Source organism: Schistocerca piceifrons, chromosome 3, assembly GCF_021461385.2.
Source record: "Schistocerca piceifrons isolate TAMUIC-IGC-003096 chromosome 3, iqSchPice1.1, whole genome shotgun sequence".
Taxonomy (NCBI): Eukaryota; Metazoa; Arthropoda; class Insecta; order Orthoptera; family Acrididae; genus Schistocerca; species Schistocerca piceifrons.
The window spans coordinates 196,188,446-196,212,759 of NC_060140.1; the positions used below are offsets into that span (position 1 = coordinate 196,188,446).

General features: G+C 43.8%; 1 protein-coding gene across 1 annotated transcript in view; it reads right to left on the bottom strand.

The window, feature by feature from the left end:
• LOC124788337 (complexin) overlaps positions 1-22,496 on the bottom strand; it is a 723,750-nt gene extending 701,254 nt beyond the window's left edge. Inside the window, exon 1 of the mRNA XM_047255595.1 lies at positions 22,368-22,496. Within this exon, the coding sequence (XP_047111551.1) occupies positions 22,368-22,380 (13 nt within the window). The 5' untranslated portion in view covers positions 22,381-22,496. The remainder of the gene's footprint in view (positions 1-22,367) is intronic.
• Positions 22,497-24,314: the final 1,818 nt, after the last annotated feature.

Genomic DNA, 24,314 nt, shown 5'->3' on the forward strand with positions numbered 1-24,314 from the left:
GATGAGAGGCCCTAGTCACACGACATTTACATTATCGTCAATATAAATATGTAATTTTCGTAAAATGTAGTACTTTTTATACAGTTATAAAACTTTGAAGCTGGTGAAGGCTAAAATACTTCCTAGAAACAGAAAGTGTCTACTTAACCATATAGGATATACAATAGATCGAAAAATACAAAATATAATTAAAACTGTAATATAAATTGTGGTAACTGATACACAATTATAAAATTTTTGTACTAGGTAGAAGCTAAAATATTTTCTAGGGACGGAAGAAGCATATCTAGCCAAAGAGTGGTAAAATAAAAATCGAAAAAGACACGTCGTTAAAACTACAACTTAAGTTGTATTTTAAAATCGGGGAGACCTACGAGTAACGTCCTCGTTAACTTCCACCGACATTTCAGATGGTTCTGTAAATGTTTTCGCCAGTTTGACACGAAATTTACCGCTCAATCGTTGCTTCCATCAATGAGACAAGGCAAAAATCACGATAAACTCTGTACGTAGTCTCATTCGAACATTAGCAGTTGGGAAAGGATAGGTGGTGTCATAAGCGTGACACAATGTTGTTACTCGGGAACTTGTGACGGATTCGATGTTGCCATCGGGATGCGGCTAGCACGCTTTGTTACCGCGCGAAACAGAAGTTACATTACGTTTCGAACAGACTTCTTATAATCGGTTCAAGCATAATGTCGATACTGGTAGTGTCGGCATGTTTAATGGTTCTAGGCTTCAGGATATTAATTGTTTAAACAGAAGACTTCGTACACCCTGAAATTACAAGAGTCCTGTGTGAAAGCACGAAGAAATGAAGTTTTTGCATGAATGATTTCCGAAAATTTATTAAATTCAGAGCCACAGAGAGAAGTGAGGAGCTGGAAATTAATTCAGTCTTATACGGTTCTCCACTTCGGTTGTTCCTGCTTCACATTTCGGTCTCACCTACACTCGTCTTCTGCCTTGCATTTCCCTTCGTATCTAGAAGGTATTCCTGCATCTCACAGGCATCTAATCGCCTTCCTCTCTCCCCTCGTCCATGTATTTTCCGTACACAAAACGGCACTCAACACAAAATATCAGACCAGTCATTGTCTATGAGAGCAATGTCATTCGTGACGGCACTATTGTGTAAAACACTCTCGGACTTCTTGCCGCGTCAGTGAAGGGTAAAACCCCCAAGCTTTCGACTATTACCTTCATTGTCTTTGTCAGGAGCAACTGGCTATCTAAACTGCTGCTGTGGTGGCCTTATGTAGCCCATAGACGCCTTGTGATTGGATGGTAATTAGTAATGCTGTCTTTGCGCCCAGAGTTTTCGTCATCCAGTGCAGAAGAAAGCAGTTTTAATTACACTCGTATACAGAGAAAAATTTGTTTCTGACGAGCGCCACTTGGATTCCGAAATTAATCATCTGATGTACGTGTCCCTAAAGAACTGTTATGATTGACGTGATATGAAGTCAGCGTTCTCCAATATATATATATATATATATATATATATATATATATATATATATATATATGTATATATGTATATATGTATGAAAACGTTGAACACTAACGTCATGTACTGTAGCGGCAATACACTCCGCAAAATAGGGAGAGTCCTGGGAAGACGACGTGTAAGTCCCGACCTCCTAACAAGGTAAAGGATTTACGAGGTGCATTCAAGTTCTAAGGCCTCCGATTTTTTTTTTCTAATTAACTACTCACCCGAAATCGATGAAACTGGCGTTACTTCTTGACGTAATCTCCCTGCAGACGTACACATTTTTCACAACGCTGACGCCATGATTCCGTGGCAGCGGCGAAGGCTTCTTTAGGAGTCTGTTTTGACCACTGGAAAATCGCTGAGGCAATAGCAGCACGGCTGGTGAATGTGCGGCCACGGAGACTGTCTTTCATTGTTGGAAAAAGCCAAAAGTCACTAGGAGCCAGGTCAGATGAGTAGGGAGCATGAGGAATCACTTCAAAGTTGTTATCACGAAGAAACTGTTGCGTAACGTTAGCTCGACGTGCGGGTGCGTTGCCTTGGTGAAACAGCACATGGGCAGCCCTTTCCGGACGTTTTTGTTGCACTGCTGGAAGGAATTTGTTCTTCAAAACATTTTCGTAGGATGCATCTGTTACCGTAGTGCCCTTTGGAACGCAATGGGTAAGGATTACGCCCTCGCTGTCCCAGAACTTGGACACCATCATTTTTTCAGCACTGGCGGTTGCCCGAAATTTTTTTGGTGGCGGTGAATCTGTGTACTTCCATTGAGCTGACTGGCGCTTTGTTTCTGGATTGAAAAATGGCATCCACGTCTCATCCATTGTCACAACCGACGAAAAGAAAGTCCCATTCGTGCTGTCGTTGCGCGTCAACATTGCTTGGCAACATGCCACACGGGCAGCCGTGTGGTCGTCCGTCAGCCTTCGTGGCACCCACCTGGATGACACTTTTCGCATTTTCAGGTCGTCACGCAGGATTGTGTGCACAGAACCCACAGAAATGCCAACTCTGGAACCGATCTGTTCAACAGTCATTCGGCGATCCCCCAAAACAATTCTCTCCACTTTCTCGATCATGTCGTCAGACTGTCTTGTGCGAGCCCGAGGTTCTTTCGGTTTGTTGTCACACGATGTTCTGCCATCATTAAACTGTCGCACCCACGAACGCACTTTCGACACATCCGTAACTCCATCACCACATGTCTCCTTCAACTGTCGATGAATTTCAATTGGTTTCACACCACGCAAATTCAGAAAGCGAATGATTGCACGCTGTTCAAGTAAGGAAAACGTCGCCATTTTAAGTATTTAAAACAGTTCTCATTCTCGCCACTGGCGGTAAAATTCCATCTGCTGTACGGTGCTGCCATCTCTGGGACGTATTGACAATGAACGCGGCCTCATTTTAAAACAATGCGAATGTTTCTATCTCTTTCCAATCCGGAGCAAAAAAATCGGTGGCCTTAGAACTTGAATGCACCTCGTGTAACATTCCTTGTAAGCGTGGAAACAATTACATCAGACAGCCAGTCAGTTCGTACCGTTTCCGAGCACTGCGCAGAACATAGAGGCTTATTAAAAATCGGAAACTGGAGAAATCCGCAGTTGCCGAGCTCAGCCTTACATACACAAAATACTGTTTTATGAAACAACAGTTTTGTCCCAGGCTCCTGCATATTGGGATTCTGAAATTGAAGTTGCTGTAGAAATAAGAAAGCGTGACAAGAACTTCAACCGTGACAGCGGATATAAACTTAGCAGTTCATAGAAGCGAGATCTCTATGCGGAAAAGAGGCAGAGTCGATGTGATTACGCTATTACGGAAGCGGTGAAGCCACCAGAGCGGACGTTGACATCATCTGCGATAGAATTATGTAATTACCGAGGAATCACGAGCCATCTACACGCTGTATAAGGCTACCAAATCAGCAGTTCAGGCTGCCAGCTGCTCCTGACGAAGATGATTAAGGTAATCGTCGAAAGATAGTTTTACCCGGAAAGTCAGAGACACTCTTACACTACAGTTGTTTTTCAGATTTAGTTGTTTCGCAGCAGGTACTTTTATGGTTAAATAATTGCTTTCCCATTATAATTCTGAGATACATTTTTTTACAGTCTGCAGCGGGGTATGTGTTGTTTTGAAACTTTGTGGCAGATTAAAACTCTGCTCTCGATCGAGACTCTGCACCGGAACTTTCCCTAGTTCTAAAAGAATGAGAGATGTACTGGAAGACGAGAAACTGTGAGAGTAGTTTCGGATCATAATTGCACAGCTCAGCTGAGAGAAACATTGTCCTCGAAAACCAAGGTACCGGGATCGATTCCAGGTCTTTTGTTTCCGTTAAAATACAGGGTGATTCAAAAAGAATACCACAACTTTAAAAATGTGTATTTAATGAAAGAAACATAATATAACCTTCTTTTATACATCTTTGCAAAGAGTATTTAAAAAGCTTTTTTTTCACTCAAAAACAAGTTCAGAGATGTTCAATATGGCCCCCTCCAGACACTCGAGCAATATCAACCCGATACTCCAACTCGTTCCACACTCTCTGTAGCATATCAGGCGTAACAGTTTGGATAGCTGCTGTTATTTCTCGTTTCAAATCATCAATGGTGGCTGGGAGAGGTGGCCGAAACACCATATCCTTAACATACCCCCATAAGAAAAAATCGCAGGGGGTAAGATCAGGGCTTCTTGGAGGCCAGTGATCAGTTGCAGACAGTGCTTGAACCAATTTCAGACGATAAGGTTTCATAACTAACCTTTTTCGTAGGACTCTCCATACAGTTGATTGTGGAGTTTGCAGCTCTCTGCTAGCTCTGCGAGTCGATTTTCCTGGGCTGCGAACAAATGCTTGCTGCATGCGTGCTACACTTTCATCACTCGTTCTCGGCCGTCCAGAACTTTTCCCTTTGCACAAACACCCATTCTCTGTAAACTATTTATACCAACGTTTAATACACCACCTATCAGGAGGTTTAACACCATACTTCGTTCGAAATGCACGCTGAACAACTGTCGTCGATTCACTTCTGCCGTACTCAATAACACAAAAAGCTTTCTGTTGAGCGGTCGCCATCTTAGCATCAACTGACGCTGACGCCTAGTCAACAGCGCCTCAAGCGAACAAATGTACAACTAAATGAAACTTTATAGCTCCCTTAATTCGCCGACAGATAGTGCTTAGCTCTGCCTTTTGTCGTTGCAGAGTTTTAAATTCCTAAAGTTGTGGTATTCTTTTTGAATCACCCTGTACTTTTCCACTATTTCTTCTATGTATTACATACTATATAAATGGGAAGACATCCTAGTTTCACTCCTCTAACCACCTGACGGTCTTTTGTTATCACGTCTGCTAAATGTGTCCTGGTGTTCACCTTCAGGTATACGGGGTGAGTCAGCTGCGCCTATCGATGTCGTTTTATGGAACTCCCAATTTTGTGTGTGGCCTTCAGACACCGCGTTCGTGATTTTAATATCTTCTTTCTCGCTGGGCGCAAGCGATTAGTCCTGGAGAAAAAATGAACACGACGTTTTTGTAGGAAATTTAATGTAGTTAAATTTTGTACTGGGATACGTTTTCCCTGGAGGCCACAGTTTTCGAGTTATTCAAGAAAAACTTGCATAAGTGACCTTCAACCACACTTCCGTCCCAAAACTCATTCTTCACCACTCAGGATTTCTAATATGTTGCTTGTGGCACTACATCCTACAGCTATACAAAAATTTCCAAGTTCGTGAGCTATTCCTGATATTCTACCTTTTTTTGGTGGCTATCACGTCACCAACACAGTCGACTGTTTCGTTAACGTTCTGAGTTTAAACGTGTCCGTCAAGGTAATGGAAGAAAAACGACGTTTATAAACGTTGCGCTAAAACTAATTATGTTGACAATTCGATTCAAACTTAAGCCTTGCAAGCACAGTAGTTCCGTAGTCAGAAGGCCTGATAGCTACAACGATGTAAGTTTATTCTATGCTGTTTATCGTTAGGTAAAGCTTACACAAACGTCAGATATACAATTTTGAAGTGTTCGACTAAGCCAGTGCAGTAATAAGGCCAATCAATGAAGACCAAAAAATGTCTGATGATTGAAATAATTAGTGCAGTCTCGTATTTTTGTACAGTGGTAGGAGAGAGAGTGATGAACAACATGCTAGCGGTGAGAGCTGAGTGTGGAAATGAAGATGCATTTGAGGCTCACTTTTGTACGTTTTTCTTGAATAAGTCGAAAACTACAGTCTGTATCGAAGAAGTATCCCACTAAAAATGTAATACATAAAATTTCCTACAAAAATGTCCTGTTCAATTTTTCTATACCACTAATAAGGACAATGGTAGATGTAATTGAATTTCCCTGTATAGGCTTCTAGTGGACGATCTTTTTTTAGCAACTCATTACCTAGGTGAGCGAGTACCACTAGTCGCTCTCCGAGATAACACTGATTTTGCTGAAAGAGTCGAATGAAGACGGCAAAAACCGTACACATATCCGAAAAGGACAAACCGAGAGGAATGCGAAACCTGAAAGCCAAAAATGGTCAACAGTCTATGAACAAAACCACAATTACAAACCGAGACAAATAAACAAGAAGAAAGTAACGTTGACGGTCAGAAAGCTTCAGGTACGTCAAATAGGTAATATAGTATCATCGACATAGTGATGCAGCGTAATCACTTAATAAAGGCAAGTCTTCCGGTCCAGATGACATACTAGTAAGATTTCTTTAAGAATATGGTGACAGAATAGCCCAATACTTAACAATCATACCCAAACGTCCGCTTGACGAAACATGCATACCAAAAGACTGGAAAGTTGCACAATTCACACCAATATTCAAGAAAGGAAGCAGGAGTATTCGTTTGAATTACAGACGCAAATCAGTAACGTCTTTGTGCAGTAGGATTTTGGAACATATAATGTTTTCGAACATTATGGGTGTGAAATCTTATGGGACTTAACTGCTAAGGTCATCAGTCCCTAAGCTTACACACTACGTAACCTAAATTATCCTAAGGACAAACACACACACACCCATGCCCGAGGGAGGACTCGACCCTCCACCGGGACCAGCCGCACAGTCCACGACTGCAGCGCCTGAGACCGCTCGGCTAATCCCGCGCGGCGAACATTATGAGTTACCTCGAATGTAACGGTCTAGTGATACACAGCCAGCAAGGATTCAGAAAATACCGTTCTTGTGAAACACAGCTAGCTCTATATTGGCAAGATGTAATGATTGCTATCGACAGGGGATCTCAGATAGATTCCATACTTCAAGATTTACGAAAGTCTTGTGTCACCGTTCCTCACAATGGACTTCTAATCAAATTGTGTGCCTATGCACGAGTATTATGTCTTCAGCAATGCGACTGGATCCAAGACTTCCACTCACAGTTAGTAGTAATTGACGGAAAGTCATCGACTTTAACGGATGTGATATCCAGCGTTCCTGAAGAAAGTGTTACAGGTCTTCTTCTGTTCCCAATCTACATAAACAATTTAAGTGATTATCCGAGCAGTCCTCTCAGAATTGTTACTTACTGCCTAGTAAAGTCATCAGACAATCAAAACCAATTGCAAATTGATTTAGACACGATATCTGCATGGTGCCAATTATCTCTCAATAAGGAAAACTCTGAGCTCATCCACATAAGTACAAAAAGAGATCCGTTAAATTTCGATTACACGATAAAGCGCATAAATTTACAGGCTGTCAATTTGACTATATACCTAGAAATTACAACTACAAACAACTTAAATTAGGACGCTTACATAGATAATGTTGTGGGGAAGGCAAACGAAAACTATATTTTATTGGCAGAACACTTAGAAGATGCAACAAGCCTACTAAAGAGACTGCCTACTGATGCTTGTTCATCCTCTGCTGGGGTACTGCTGTGCTGTATGGGGTACTTACCGGATAAGACTGACGGTGGGCATCGAAGAAATTGAAAGAAGGTAATCTCAGTTTTAAATTGTAGCGAAAAGGAGGAGAGTGTCACGTGTATGATGAGCGAGAGGGGATGACAGTCATTAAAACAAAGGCGTTTCTCCTTACTGCGAGATCTTTTCACGAAATTTGAGTCACCAACTTTCTCCTCTGATTGTGAAAATATTTTACAGTCGCCAGTCTACATCGGGGGGAATGATGACCGTAACAGACGCGAAGGAACTTGCCTCCCTTCTTGCAGCGGTGTACCGTAGCTCTCTAGAAAAGCGTAGCGTTCCAAAGGATTGTGAAAGGGCGCAGGTCATCCCCGTTTTCTAGAAGGGACGTCGATCAGATGTGCAGAACTATAGACCTATGTCTCTAACGTCGATCAGTTGTAGAATTTTGGAACACGTATTACGTTCGAGTATAATGACTTTTCTGGAGACTAGAAATCTACTCTGTAGGAATCAGCATGGGTTTCGAAAAAGACGATCGTGTGAAACCTAGCTCGCGCTATTTGTCCACGATACTCAGAGGGCCATAGACACGGGTTCCCAGGTAGATGCCGTGTTTCTTGCCTTCCGCAAGGCGTTCGATACAGTTCCCCACAGTCGTTTAATGAACAAGGTAAGAGCATATGAACTATCAGACCAATTGTGTGATTGGATTGAAGAGTTCCTAGATAACAGAAAGCAGCATGTCATTCTCATTGGAGAGAAGTCTTCCCAAGTAAGAGTGATTTAGGTGTGCCGCAGGGGAGTGTCGTAGGACCGTTGCTATTCACAATATACATAAATGACCTTGTGGATGACATCGGAAGTTCACTGAGGCTTTTTGCGGATGATGCTGTGGTGTAGCGAGAGGTAGTAGCAATGGAAAACTTTACTGAAATGCAGGAGGATCTGCAGCGAATTGACGCATGGTGCATGGAATGGCTATTGAGTCTCAATGTAGACAAGTGTAATGTGCTGCGAATACACAAAAAGAAAGATCGTTTATCATTTAGCTACACTATAGCAGGTCAGCAAATGGAAGCAGTTAATTCCACAAATTATCTGGGAGTAGGTATTAGGAGTGATTTAAAATGGAATGATCATATAAAGTTGATCGTAGGGAAAGCAGATGACAGACTGAGATTCATTGGAAGAATCCTAAGGAAATGCAATCCGAAAACAAAGGAAGTAGGTTACAGTACACTTGTTCGCCCACTGCTTGAATATTGCTCACCAGTGTGGGATCCGTACCAGATAGGGTTGATAAAAGAGATAGAGAAGATCCAACGGAGAGCAGCGCGCTTCGTTACAGGATCATTTAGTAATCGCGAAAGCGTTACGGAGATGATGGATAAACTCCAGTGGAAGACTTTGCAGGAGAGACGCTCAGTAGTTCGGTACGGCCTTTTGTTGAAGTTTCAAGAACATACGTTCACCGAATGGTCAAGCAGTATATTGCTCCCTCCTACGTATATCTCGCGAATAGAACATGAGGATAAAAGCAGAGAGGCTAGAGCCCACACAAAAGCATACCGACAATCTTTCTTTCCACGAACAGTACGAGACTGGAATAGAAGGGAGAACCGATAGAGGTTCTCAAAGTACCCTCCGCCACACACTGTCAGGTGGCTTGCGGAGTATGGATGTAGATGTAGATGTAGAAAACAAAGGGAACCAGAGCAAGTACAGAAAGATTTAAGAGTTCATTTTTCCCATGTTCTTTTAGAGAGGGGAACGGAGAGAGAAATAGTCTGAAGGTAGTTTGAACAACCCTCTGTCAGGTACTTAAGTGTGAATTGTGGAGTAGTCAAGTAGCCGCTGATGTAGAACGCAACTGAACTAGGAAAGCGCGCACGCTTTCCTTCTATTTTAGGCCGCAGAGGGTCTAGCTAAGTGAAGCCAAGTCTACGCCGCCTAGCTGTGGGTGGCCAACGCTGTTGCGTTCATCTCGATATGTAAATCTGAGTCCCGCAACGATACTGAACTTCCCTTGCAATCCACAACCTTTTCTATCCAAATAGGAAATTTTTATTCGCTTTAAATCTATCTGGCGCATTTTCCAGTAGTGTAAACTAATATAAAATATGGGACCCCAAATCAAATCTTGTTATTCTGATTTCGGACCTGTACGATTTCCCTAAATCATTTCAGGCGACCTCCGTGCGATTCTAGCACAGCCAGAGCTGTTTCTCTAATGACTTCGATATCGAAAGACGTTTAAACGGCAACACTCCGTCTTTAGCGTCCCGTGCCTCTTTACTTATTGAGTGCTCCTGCTATTGGCGGGTCGATAAGTCAGAGCGGAGCCTTGGCAGCCGTCGGCGTGGTAATCAAGACGTGGGGAGCGCCGCGCAGGATATCGAGTGGCCACGCCCCTTGCCCCTCCCCCTGGCCACCCCTTTGAGGGCACCCACAGCACCCCACCCCACCCCTCGCAGCCCCACCTCCCACATCCAGCGCCAAATTGAATTCACGGCCTCGGCTCGGAGCGGCCCACAGGCGCAGTGCGGCGCTTACGGCCAAAGTGCGTGGCGTGGGGCGGCGTGGACTGCCGGCGACGCGACGTCGCCTTGGAGTGGAAGGCGACGCAGAAAGCGGAAGAGCGGCCGGGGTCGCCGGGACACAACCGCGGCACGTGGTCCGAGACCCACCACTCCACATAACAAGGGCGGGACCGCCCCGTCCAGAGGAGCGCTCTTCTGCCCAGCGGGCATGCTGCTCCACGCACGGCATCTCATTCAACAAGCTGACGGATCACCTGGCGAAACAAAGTGTGGTTTACGGCCGACCTTACTACACTACACGTACAGATTACGCTGCTGGTGTAAAGACGCACCGGCCGTTATGACCGAGCGGTTCTAGGCGCTTCAGTCTGGAACCGCGCGACTGCTACGGTCACAGGTTCAAATCTTGCCTCTGGCATGGATGTGTGATGTCCTTAGGTTAGTTAGGTTTGAGTAGTTCTAAGTTCTAGGGTACTGATGACCTCAGATGTTAAGTCCCATAGTGCTCAGAGCCATTATTTTTTTGTACAGACGCAATTCCTTCGAGTACGGTCACAGACGTAGTAGATCTCACCTACTTACTCTTAAAAGGCCAATCGGGGAGAAACGCTACAGTCAGGATAGATGGCACACCAGTAATACGTAGTCGGGAAGCATGATACTTAGGAGTAGATGCGAAATGGAGCTTCGCCCGGCACATTGAAGTTACAACACTTAGGTCACTAGAGGTACTAAATAACCTCATTACGCTAGGTCATAGGCGATTTCATCTCCCACCAAACTTCATCAAGTTGTACCACAACACAATCCTCGCCTCCATCGTGGGCTACGGGTCCGGAGTCTGGGCTCACAGGCTCACGAGGGTCGTTCCTGCTATGGTCGTGAGGAGAGTGCAGCGGAACATGCTATTGTGCTCGGTCGGGGCCTACCGTACATCTCCTGGGGGAGCATTGTTGATTCTCATGTGGCTGTGCCCCCTAGATGTAAAAATCAGGGAGCTGGCCGCAAGGTACTGGGTAAAAAAGGGGCAGATCGAAAAAACCGGGAACATTATGGGGGTCAGAGTGGGGGATAAATCATCAATCAAAAGAAGGGCTGGCTCTGAGCACTATGGGACTCAACTGCTGTGGTCATAAGTCCCCTAGAACTTAGAACTACTTAAACCTAACTAAGCTAAGGACAGCACACAACACCCAGCCATCACGAGGCAGAGAAAATCCCTGACCCCGCCGGGAATCGAACCCGGGAACCCTGGCGTGGGAAGCGAGAACGCTACCGCACGACCACGAGATGCGGGCCAAAAGAAGGGGGATGGAACTTTGGCAAGAAATCTTGGATGGGGATGAGACAGGGAGAAGAACACACCAACTATTACCAAACATCAAAGAACGATTGAGAATGAAGCATTTTCAGCCTAGTAAGGGACTGCTGCACTTCATCACAGGGTATGGCCTGTACCAGGCATATCTCTGCCGTTTCGGGAAAAGAGCGACACCCTCGTGTTACTGTGGTGCCGGGATAGGTACACCGGACCACGCGGTCTACGAGAGTCCCATTTTCGACGACATTGCCACTGAGTTAAGGAATTCACTGCCAAATGCAGATACCTTCCATCTAATTAGAAACCCAGTCACCTTCATTATCATCGATAAATTAGCCAGCGAGGCATCCGCCAAAGCCCTGAGAGAATATCGTAGGGAGATAGAGTAACTAAAGTGCCAAAACGTGACATTACGCACCAAACCATTCCGCCAGGATGCGTACTGGCCGACCGCCATGACGATCGGGATCCGTCGCGTCCAGGACTAGGGGGAGGGTGCGAACTTACCGACTATAGACACAGCACACCGATTATGACTTAGTAGATAAAATTACTAGTAGGAAATAGATAGTAGGATATTTCAAAAAGACCTGCAATGATTTCCAGTTAAGGCCAGTCCAGTGCCAGGGGCACGCCCACTGGGATTAGCTCGGTGGGAACGGCCAAGAAAAGTAGGTTTGTATTCTGCTGGCACACTTGTAACGCTGCAGGATGTAGTTGTTAGTAGAGTAGGATAGAGTAGATAGCATGGTAGGTTAACAGTAGGTCAAATAGTAGGAATACCTATAGAGTAACTAACCTCCCATCCTGTAGTTGACACTAACAATAAGTAGAGTCTTGGTAAATGCTGCTGAAAATTTGTAATTTTGTATGTAACTTCGACCAACCAATGTCTTAGGTGGTGGGTTACTTTGGATGATACTGGTTTTGATGACTAAAGATTTTTTTTAAAAAAAGGCAACGGCTGGTATCCTTCACATGTTTATAGAATGAAAGCTCAGCTACCTCGGTACTGTGAAGCACACCCAACTAAAACGGCAGAGCTCAACCACGTGATACTAAGATCTTGACGTGGCAACAGACTCGCCACGAGTTCCTCAGAGCCTTGAACAGGGCAGGAACCCCCAATATGGTAAGACCTGTTACGGCAGCTGTGCACTACGGAATAAGTCAGTGTTACCGTACTTCTGCACGAAGCGGATATCCAGTCAGACACAAAGGATACAGCGTGAGAAGTTGTGATACATGGATTGCGTTGAAAGTATGAATCTACAAAATGTATCATGAAGTTTAACTAGTATTCACGTAATTTATAATGACTATGCTGTATATAATAAAAATACTATGCACTGGCTAAATAGTTTAGCCCAAGGACCAACAAATACAAAAACAAAAATAAAAACTGCTCGGATAACCAATAATTTGCCAGCACATAGGAGACAGCCAAGTTGTTTTCATTTCGTGCACAAAATTGTAAGTACCGACCCAGTGGTCATCAGATGCAGCAAGTTTTGCTGCTTCATGTGTCCACTGCCTGGACGTCAAACAGACTGTAAACTATTACTGCTTCGTCCACCATTTTACCCGAGTTCAACTCCCGATGCCCATCACTCCCTTTGACGCTGTTTTGTTTTTTGGAGGGTGCACTAATTTTTCGGGAAATGTCCTTTCTCTCCGCTTTATTGAGGGTCTCGCATAAAATATTGTATCAGTTCACAATACAAAAGTGGTGGACAAAAATAACGGAATACTACCAAAGTAGACGACAAAGACTCAATAATACTGAGGTCTGCTGACTGTGGTGGCCAGAGGAGATGAAGCAATTCATCCTTGTGTCACAAAACGAATCCAAGATGTGTGAACAACGACGCTGTCGTCTTCGAGCACAGCGTCACCATTGAGAATCAAGTTTTGTATCGTAGCCGTGCGAGATTAGCTGAGCGGTATCAGACGCTGCAGTCATGGACTGTGCGGCTGATCCTGGCGGAGATTCGAGTCCTCCCTCGGGCATGGGTGTGTGTGTTTGTCCTTAGGATAATTTAGATTAAGTAGTGTGTAAGCTTAGGAACTGAAGACCTTAGCAGTTGAGTTCCATAAGATTTCACACACATTTGAACTTTTTTTTTTGTATCGTAGGACGGACTTTATCAGCCACAATTGTCACATAATCAATGGCAGTAATGCGACTTTGCAGAGTAACAATGGGGCCCATGGAATTGCACGATACGGCTGCTCAAACCATCACCGAACCCCCGCCATATTTCGCTTTCGGGACGGAAACTGTTCCAGAAGTTGTAAGCAGTGTGAAACAAGACTCTTATGGTTAAATGACTTTCTTCCATTGCTACTTAGTCTAGGTTTTATGGTTTCGGCACTACGGTTTCTGTTAGAGGCATTTGCAGCACTAATGAGAGGTTGTTTTGGTGCTGACAGGTTTCATGAGTGCGACATTCAGGTCTGCAGTGACTTTAGGGCTGTCGTCCTCACATTTTTTGTCACAATCATCTTCAATGACCGTCCGTGACGTTCACTGAACACACACGTTCGTCCGCGGCATGACTTAGCGCAGGTTAGAATCCTGCCTCGGGCATGGATGTGTGTGATGTCCTTAGGTTAGTTAGGTTTAAGTAGTTCTAAGTTCTAGGGGACTAACAACCTCAGATGTTAAGTTCCATAGTGCTCACAGCGATTTGAGCCATTTTCAGCAGGCTTGGCTACCATATGTTATTCTGCCTTCTCCGCATGCAGTATAAACCCTCCATACTGTTCTACTGAATCACAGAACACCTCAGCTACCTTTGTTCCTGAAGCACTCACCATACGCGCACCAACAATAAGCTCACATTCTATTTCAATTGGCTCTGACATAATGCAGTCACAACTACACTGATCAGTCTTTTGAGCGCCACTTTGAACATATTGAGGATATTACACAGGATCCGTTCGAGGTGAACCAGAGCAACGCCACTGACAGGTTTGGCTACCATAAGCACTTGTTTTCAATCATGCTTTTCTTACGGTGTTATACCCTCTGTATATTACCGACTAAAGGACATGCAGTAGTTGACACACTTCTGAAGATCATCGACTAAAGACACAATATTCGTCAACTGATAACTTGGTATCAAAGTCTAAATACAATCGCTTGGTTATGAATTTGGCGAGCGACTCGTAGCCATTGAAGACTGATGGTGGCGATCTTAGTATTAGCTGGCACGGTATCGTGCCTGGCTGAAGTAGACCTGCCGGCTCTCCAGTTCAGTTGACTCTCCATCTCGATCTTCAGTCGTCGGTTGGTGCAGCCCCATAAATTCTCGACAGCAAGAAGCGGAATGAGCAAAGCTCTCATTCCGTCCATGTGATCTGCGCTGCAATACGGTGCGACGACGTCGGCTCCTTCTGGCTCGGCCGGCCGAAGTGGCCGTGCGGTTAAAGGCGCTGCAGTCTGGAACCGCAAGACCGCTACGGTCGCAGGTTCGGATCCTGCCTCGGGCATGGATGTTTGTGATGTCCTTAGGGTAGTTAGGTTTAACTAGTTCTAAGTTCTAGGGGACTAATGACCTCAGCAGTTGAGTCCCATAGTGCTCAGAGCCAGCCTTCTGGCTCGCCACTGCGACTCCTCTACGTCGGACCGATATTATCACGTAGCCTGCCACATGCGCCTGCTTTGCAGGCAACCCCGCAAACTCTGCTCTTAAACGGGTGGAGTCTTCTTGCCCAGTGGATACAACGCAGCGTTTCCCAGATCTGATCACATCCTCATAGCCGACGAGATCTCAGAGAAATGTGTGAGGCATCCCTAGCCTTGTTTAAATTTAAACTTAGCTGCTCAACTCGCAGCATCTGCTGAAGACTACTGCGTCGGTTGTCGTAATATGGCGAATAAAACGGAAGCAACAACTTGTCTGGAAACCTGAAAGAACTTCATTAATCAGTCACACAGAGGAAACCTGCGAGATAGTGCAGGATACAGTCTCACTTAGGCAGTAAAATTAGTCAACGACGTGTTTCGAATGTCTCGTAGCCAAATTTTAGGTATTAGGTATGTGTGCCGGACTGGGAGTCGAAACCAGAGTCTTTGCTTTTTGTGGGCAAATGGTCTACCGAGTGAGTCATCCGGGCACGACTCATACCGACCTTCAAAGCTTTATTTCAGCCAGTAGCTCTCTCGTGACGACGGTTCGTGAGGTGAGCGTGGATAGCTCAGTCGGTTGAAGAACATCGGTGTTACTTGTCTGGTATGGAGCTCACCTTTAGAGGTACCTCAACGGTTAAGGCAGTAAGACAACAGCTCTTGAGGCGGACGGATGTAGTATGTGTTAAGGTACGACGTATCTTACGAGCTCGTGTAGACATCGAACAAATAATGTAGTGGAGGAGGTTATGCAGGGCTCGTCAATTAACGTACTATTTATTCGGAGTATATATATATATATATATATATATATATATATATATATATATATATATATATATATATATATATATATGATCTTTTATCCACTTTCGTGCTGTGTGTGACTGGCAATCAGAGGCGAAAGAATATCGGTTTTGAGACAGTGTAAAACAGATAACTGGCGAGGAACCTGATTTTAATCAAGCAATGATAGCTTGCAAGTGCTGTAATGCTATTTGACAATATTGTTTAGTTAGCCTCAGACGTTTCTCAGTTCACAACAGACAACCGCTGTGTTACAATTTAGAAGATTTGCACGCGACAGGCAAATGTCCTGCGTTCGTGTCTAGATCAGGCACATAGGCTTAATATGCCAGGCAGATTCACATCAGCGCAAACTGCACTGCGCAGTGAAAATTCATTCTGGAAATTTCAGTGTTACTGCAGCTTGACGTCAGTTCCTCACAGGGCGGACAAACAACTTGATAAAAAGGGTCCCAGAAGGGTATAAGACGTACATTATTGCCATTAATGTATTACCAACGTTTTAGTACAGAGAACTTTCACGGAAAGTGAGGTTTATCTTGTGTCCTCATATAGGAACTATTATAACACTTCTACAGCGACTAGAGAGATGTACTTTGGAAAGCATGAAGGGGCTTGAAGAAATACGTTACACATTCTTTGGTTCGTCATGTCACTTTTATTGAATGTGACATAGATACGCGATATTATTATTCGACATAGTCAGCAAATTTCTGTAAACAACAGCCGGAACGTTCTACTAGTCGCTCGATTCTTCGACGACATTCACTCCTCGGTCACGGAGCCATTCGAGAACCGATGTGTCCACGTCCCCCATCAATGGAAAGTCTCTTTATCCCCTGACGGTCTGCCAGCTTCCAAAAAAGATGGAAATTGCGTGGTGTGAGACCCTGCTTTCTTTCCGATTAGCATAACTCGCTGCTGTGCAGCCTTGGTCAAATATCTCGCACCATTTCACTGCGGCTGGACCTGACATTGGACTTGGTGCGTATACCAGTAGAATTTCGCTGTAAATATATGTGCAATTTAGACGTTTAGTCCACAAAAATCATACGTCCCACGTACCTTGACTAAGTTTCCAGTTGCAGCGGCATTTCACTCGCTCACTGCATCTTAGCTGGATACTTGTTTGGCCAAATGCGACGTAAGAATGGCAGACCAAACGTAAACCTCGAGAACTACGATTTGAAAGAGCAAAATAACCTCTTATCTGTACCCCATTAGAACTGCATGCAGGAGACCTGGTACATGTGCTCTCTTCGGGCAATGAGCCATTCGTGTTGCGCAGTGGTTTTAACGTGGGACGACGTGTGTAAATTACTTTCTGAATTCACTACGTCCGTCGTGTTTTCCTTCGGGTTTTTGGAAGAAAAACCCATACTCCAAAATCCTTTAAAAGCGGAGGTGCCTTTTCTAAAAAGAGCGCCGGTCTCTGATTCAGGAATATAAACAAATATATAGAGCTATTTGTGATTTTATATGGGGCAGGAATGTGTGTTTATCTGTGCTACATTAATACCTATAGCTCACATTCATCATTTTCTGGTGACTTTTGGTTATTTTGTGCTTTAGCTGTAGTCAGTTTAACGTCAAGGTTCCTTACCTAGAGGTTATGTATTTATAAGCAGGTTCCGTTTGTAGCGATTTATCTACTTATAGTCAACGTAACCGTCGTGATTTTTCGTGTCTCTTTCCACACACACATATGACGAAATTTATTTGAGAGGAATAAAATTGTATTTCTCTTTTATGTCTCAGGTCTGGAGTTTTACATTTCATCTGCCATTCTTACGTGACATCCAGCTTCTGTATACATCTCGGACCACGTATTAGCACAGTCAAATACGGTTATTCGACTACGGGAGACACAACGAGAGGCAATCATAAGGTTTAACGAAACGTATTCTGCAGAGTCAGGAGCGTGCAAAATCGAAACTGGCAAAGAATGCGTCCATTGGGATAGCTAAGTACCCGTTCCAGTGAATAGACTGCAAACTATGTAACTGACAGCGTAGTTTCTAGCTGTGATTTACGTGCTGTGCGATTGTCGTTTCCTGATAATTTATTTTTGTGGGGACTGTCCTAAGTATTGTATCCAGTGATTGTACGCAGGTCATGTGACACACAGCGTCGTTCCAGCCATGGATGCGTCTCACCGTTTCTCGATAATTTCTATTTTTTGGCCCAACAGGCAATTTACCTATGCAGAATGAAAATTTCCTTCATATATGACTCTTTTTTTCCCTCTCACGTAACCTTCGTCATATCCGTGTGTGGAAAGATAAAAGAAAAATAATTAAATTTACGTTGACTAGAGGTGGAGAAATCGCAACGAACAGAACCTGCTCGATAACTAAAGGTAGTGGTATAGAATCCTTTTAAGCACAAGCCCTCTAGCTAAAGAACCTTGACATTACACTAATTACAGCTGCAAGAGAATATAAATAGCCAATAGAAAACAACGACTGCAGCACTTCGCCAGGTATCTGAAAACCGGACGGCTATATGCAACACCAGCGTGGGAAGGGGCGCCTTGGAGATTCCATGTTGTTATGACGTAGGAGCCTTACCAGTACACTGACGCAAGGCATGTATCACGCAATACCGTCACAGAGGACTCTTTGATGTCCGCGTTTCGCTTCAGTCCTTCTAGCCAGATATTCATGTTACAGGAAGGCTGATGATAATTATAATGGGGCAATGTCACTCGATTCAATTGCAACATGGCAATGTCACTGGATTCGATTACGTATCTCTGTCTTTCTTCAGCAACATTCCTTTCATATGAGGCACCTGAAATCCTAGGGCCCTATTCAAAGACCTAATCTGTAGACGTGCTCCTCTATGATTCCACAGCAGAAGAGGACAATCTTGCATAATGTGTCCTATATATTTTGATTACGCCAAGCAACTTTCCGTCCAGAAGAGAAATAAGAAATGCGTGAAGCAAATATTATTTAGATATCAGGGGGACATTAATGAGCATGATTGTCTCTTTGTAATTTTCTTCGATAGGAACATACGAACAGCAGAAACTCTTTTTTAAATACAACCCACTAGTTTTTACTCGGTAACCCACTTTCTATCCTCAAGATTTGTTCAAAACTGTAACACAAAATTGACATATACTCTCCAAGAGCAGCACACTGTGCAAGTACAAAGGTTAACTGAATAACCGGTGTGAAGTTTCCTTGCAGTTCCATTAGTTTACCGTAAGCCTCAGCAAGTGGACGAGTACATTATTCCGGGAAAAAAGTAGTTTTCTTTTCAGTTCACTAAAGAGCGCCAAATTGACCTGCATGTTTCTTCTATGTGTTCTCTTCAGTAGACACAAGTAGGAATGAATTTCAGTATCACGGCAGATTGAGAGCTATGCGTTGGGTTGGAACTTGAAATCAAAACTCTGCCTTTTCTGGACTATTCTCTTATCAATTAGGGATCCTGCCAGGTCCGATTTCAAGTTACACTCTACCACTATTTGCGTCCTGCTCTTGAACCGTGGGTGGAACTGACTAAAGTCATTTCAGACTGACCAGTAGCTCACCTGGAGCAGGACTGGGGAAACGATTCACCCTGGCTTCATCACGTGAAACATCCCAGTGTCTGAGATTTTGGTACTTCATACAAAGATCAAACCATGACAGGTGGACAGATATTTGAGCATCACAATCCCAGTTTATGTGATTTATGTTTTTAGTGATTTTCGGAAATCACCTAGGACGAATAGCGGATCGTGTAGGTCACGGACTATTGGCATTCTAATCCAAATTAGTGCTCCGCCTCTAATGACCTGCACATAGAGGAAATGCTAAAATGTAACATTCTAATCTTCCTTCTTCCTCCTGTTACGGCGATTATTAATATTACGAACTCTACATCTGAATCATTGTGTCACTTCTCCCGGTTCGCTCGTACGTTTCAAATGTCGGCACACACTCCCTTGCACAGCTTAATCAGTAGCATTCATAGGAGAAAGCGAATGGTGGCAAACAGCTTCCGCAAATGTGGTCATTGAACAAATGTATGAAACATGCAGGTCAAATTGGCCGAGAGTCTAGCAATAACATATTCCTCACAGTATATGCTTTTGAAGATATTTTTATCATCAGGTGTGGTTAACGTGGCGTTTTACTACTTGTATGAGAAAGCTGTTGAGTACTCAAACAAATCAGTAAGAATGAAAGGTGTTTTGAATCGTAAAAAAATGATTATATACAGAAAAACCATAAATTACTGTTTATAAGCATTTGGCGTTACAGTCTTTCGTGTAGTTTTCACTACATCGTCACAAGATCAACTAAAACTACTTTTAGAACGATAAGAATCGAAATATCAGCGATACTTTAACACGTTTAGGGAAATTCTTTAGACAGTTTGTGTTCAGTTCTCGCCGATATCTGAGTTGTACGCCGGAGTTGCGCTATGCGACCGGGTTGCAGATCGAATGTCTGTCGCACCAGTTCGATGGGCGTGGCCAAGAAGTGTTGCGTTAAGAATGTCTCTGCGTTATTTTTTGCTGTTTGCTTTTTAACCTCTGTTAGTTCAGAGATCTTTGGTACACGACTTCTCCTGCAGCGTATAAAATAGCGCAGATAAGTGCGCTTATTTCTTATTAATTTCTTACGACAATTTGAGAAATTTGTGAGATAGTCAGATAATAAATATAAACAGATTCGAAGAGCAAGAATTTGATATACGATGAAGTAGCTTAGCACTGTGACGAAAGGGAATGTTGCAAACAAAGCAAAATTTGTGGGTTTCACCTCCACGAATGGCATCCGTTAATGAATTAATTAGGTTCATGTAGATCTCATTATGCCATCCACATTAAATCTGATAAACTATGCCTAAAACTGTACGTGTTTGAAGCAAATAGTTGAAATTGCTGCTGTTTATGCACAAGATCAGTACGAATTATTGCTGTAAGATCTCATGTCGAGACTTGTAAGAGACTGCAACGGATTTAGCTTCGCGTTAGTAGTGTGCTTCCGCTGTACAGCACATACCTGAAACGATAATATCATAACCGAATACTGAAAGCTACCGTTGTTTTATAGTAGTAAGTAGTATAAAATTTAACCTTCAGTAAAAGAAAATCTATATGTAGCCCTTACGGATGTGTATCCGTGGGCAATAAAATTAAGAAACTGTGCAATTCATTTTCCGGGACGACAAGAATTCACCATAGAGAAATATATAATTCATAGAGGAGTAGTACTAAAACTTCACCTCTCTTAGTACTTCGTTTGGTCTCTCCAGGAAGTCTACTTGATGCAGTGTGAGGAAACTTTACCTCTCTGGCGTCCATATTATCCTAAGTTCCCAATCGAATGTTGGTGTAACTTGTAACCCAGGCGGCTAATTAAATCGATACGGGGTATTAGCGGAACCCCGCAGTGCGGAATGAAAGGGTTCGCCCACCGTAACTCAACGGAGAGGCTCTTTCGTTCCAATCAATTTAACCTTGCAATTCAGAGGTGAAAACACATATTAAGAATAGCGGCTCGTGTGCTGAGGGTACTGCTTGTGGAAACCAAGTCGACTAATGTAATAATTTCACCTTACGATGATTATGAAAGAATTTGTAAGATTATGTTTTCCTTAATGCATTTATTTTCGAAATACGGCGAGTGTATTATCATGAAATAGACACACTGTCACAGTTTTAGAAATTTACTTCATGTTTCAGAACCACTACAAATTTATGGTCACTCATCAAATATACTTTCTTATGGAGCTCTTATCGAAGCTGAGAGGTATTGTTTGGAGGTTAGTCATTACCAGTAAATAACATTAGGAAATAACTTGCTAAATTTACTAAGCCCAATATATTCTAGGAAGTTGGTGTTACTATTACATTATTATAAATGTATTTAATTCTGAAAAACACCCTATATCCGATTAGCCTATATATCACCGTGTATGTGCGTCACGTCATTCCAACATTTTGAGTCGTTTAAGGATATTTAAAATTGATTTCGTAAAATACTGACTTCTTAAGGACTTTTGAACATTGTCTCTTACTTCAGAAAATAAAACTATGCATGCTACACACACATACACAGTTTAAGTATCCAAAGAACAATCGAAAAGTTGCGGTAAACTTCTCTGTCTCAACAAAAGCTTCCAAAAACTATTAACGGTTCTGTAAAACGGAGAAAAAGTAAAGACACTGGCAGCTGAATTAACCTAAGCAGATAATTTTCTAAACTACAGATTAAGATTTTTCTCTGTAATTACTAAAGGTGGTCCACTGAAAATGGCTTTGTTTCTGGATTCAGACAATACCTTTTATTATGATGTCTACTGAGAGTCATATATGCGACAGGATTTCGATCATAGCCAATTGCTCAAGCGAGCCGTCTTTTTTACTTAACAAGACATCGTTAAGGTCTAAGTTCAATAATAATAATGGGCCTTTTTCGAATACAAATGTAAGAAATATTCAGCTAAATGTTTCTGGGGTACCTGACTGGTCCCAATGTAATTTCAGGTATCATCCTTGCAGATACTTCATTGTAAAAAGTTTTGTTCGAGTGCAAGTAACTGGAGATATTGTTGTATATTGAAGAAGCGCACAAAATAGCGAGATGCGGTATTGGCAGAGCCGCGTTCACTTACTTATGGCACGAACTGAGAGAAGAGTTTCAAGTGACTGAGCCTACCTAAGATATCCATGACGAGTGTCGGCTGTCCACTGTCGGTGCGCGGTGCCTCTCACACGGGCATCGGCGCGGCTCGGTTCGGCGCACGCACACAGCGGCCGCACGTGCGGTGGAGGCGGAGGCGGCGGCGACGTCGGCTGCCCGGCTGGCGCGTCCTGCCCCTGGCGTCGCTGCGTGCGGGCCGCCCCGCCGACCACGTGACGTCACAGCACGCACAGTGCATCGCCGCCGCCGCGACGCTAGGGGCCCGCGCCCGACTAGGAGGGTGGGGGTGGCGAAAATACGGAAAGGGGGCTGTCCGGCCGCTTCCCCCTCCCGGCCGCCACGAGGGACGCTGCGCCGCTGCATGGCGCATCGATTATTACGTATGCGCATTGTCGACGGAAAGAGCCGAGCGCTGCCGAACGCCGCAGGGGAGGCCCCGAAGCTCCACCCCGTCGGCTCTCGGCGCGCGTCGTCGGCAGACGCTCTCGAAGCGCCGTCGTGAGAGGACGCGTCGCGGACGCGCTGGCGCTGGCTGCTTCCGCAGGCAGTCTTCTTTGGCGTGATTGAAGAATCATGTCTGAGACCTCCGTAATCATTTTGATACAATAAAGCCACACAAATATCGTCTCTCACTTTTTATATTACGTCGGATTAATGATCTCGACTGTTGCCAGTGATAATCTTCAGACTATTCCATGTTGCTAAATAGCAAAACGATGTATGGTTGAAAGTCGCCATCTAATGCCTTCCAGGGGCAACAAACACAATATTTTAATATTTTGTATAATTATTGGAGTAGTTTACAAATTTAAAAACCTGTTATAGTCTACCCATTAAAAGGTGTTCTCTTGTGTCAGGGATTTAACACAACGTATCAGGTTTTAAAGCTATAAACTATGTACGTGTCATGAGGCTGTATACCTCACGGTTCGCAAATTGCGACGGCTACACTTGAGAATGAGAGCACTTAGCGATTTCCTTTCACATAATTTCAGACCTTTTCGAAACTTTTTCCCGTATCTATTAAATGCGGAGAAAGGAGTAAGATTGTACGCAGCTTATTGTAACGTGACATATATATAATCATACTGTAATTACTGTGAATCAAATTTGATGTTTCATTTTTATTTGCATACTACTGTTGTATGCAATCTTTTTCTTAGTGTTCTATCATCAAATGACTAATGTTCACCTGTTTAATCTTTTATTATATCAGTACCTGAAGATGAACTCCGTTAGAATTCCAAACAGTAATCGGAATAAAAGTAGAAAGCGATCCAGGCTTCCTTTGACTTTCTTCATTATGATTTTTTGGTGTTATGTTATGTTACGTTAAACGGGGGACCTAGAAACGACGGAGAGGCTCCGTCCCCGCCGCAGTTGCAGTCGTCCACAACCCCACGACGACTATAGCAGTCCACTTCACCCCTCCACCGCCCCACACCGAACACAGGATGGTTGTGCGATTCGGCCCCCGGTGGACCCCCCAGGGAACGTCTCACACCAGACGAGTCTAACCCCTTTTTGTGGTAGAGTAATGGTTGTGGTGTACGCGAACATGGAGAACTTGTTTGCGCAGCAATCGCCGACATAGTGGAGCTGAGGCGGAATAAGGGGAACCAGATCGCATTCGGCGAGGCAGATGGAAAACCGTCTAAAAACGATCCACAGACTGGCCGGTTCACCGGACCTCGACACAAATCCACCGGGCGGATTCGTGCCGGGGACCGGCGCTCCTTCCCGCCCGGAAAGCAGTGCGTTAGACTGCACGGCCAACCGGGCGGGCTTTTTTTGGTGTTAGTTGGACTTCAAAATGACCCTGGATAGGCAAGCGACAGCCACTCAGGTACCAGGCTAAGTACTGAATAAACATGCTTTTTTAAATTACGCATAATTCTGAGAGCTCAAGTACAAAAATAAGGTTCAGAAAAACCAGTTATTTCAACAGATTGTGTAATAAAT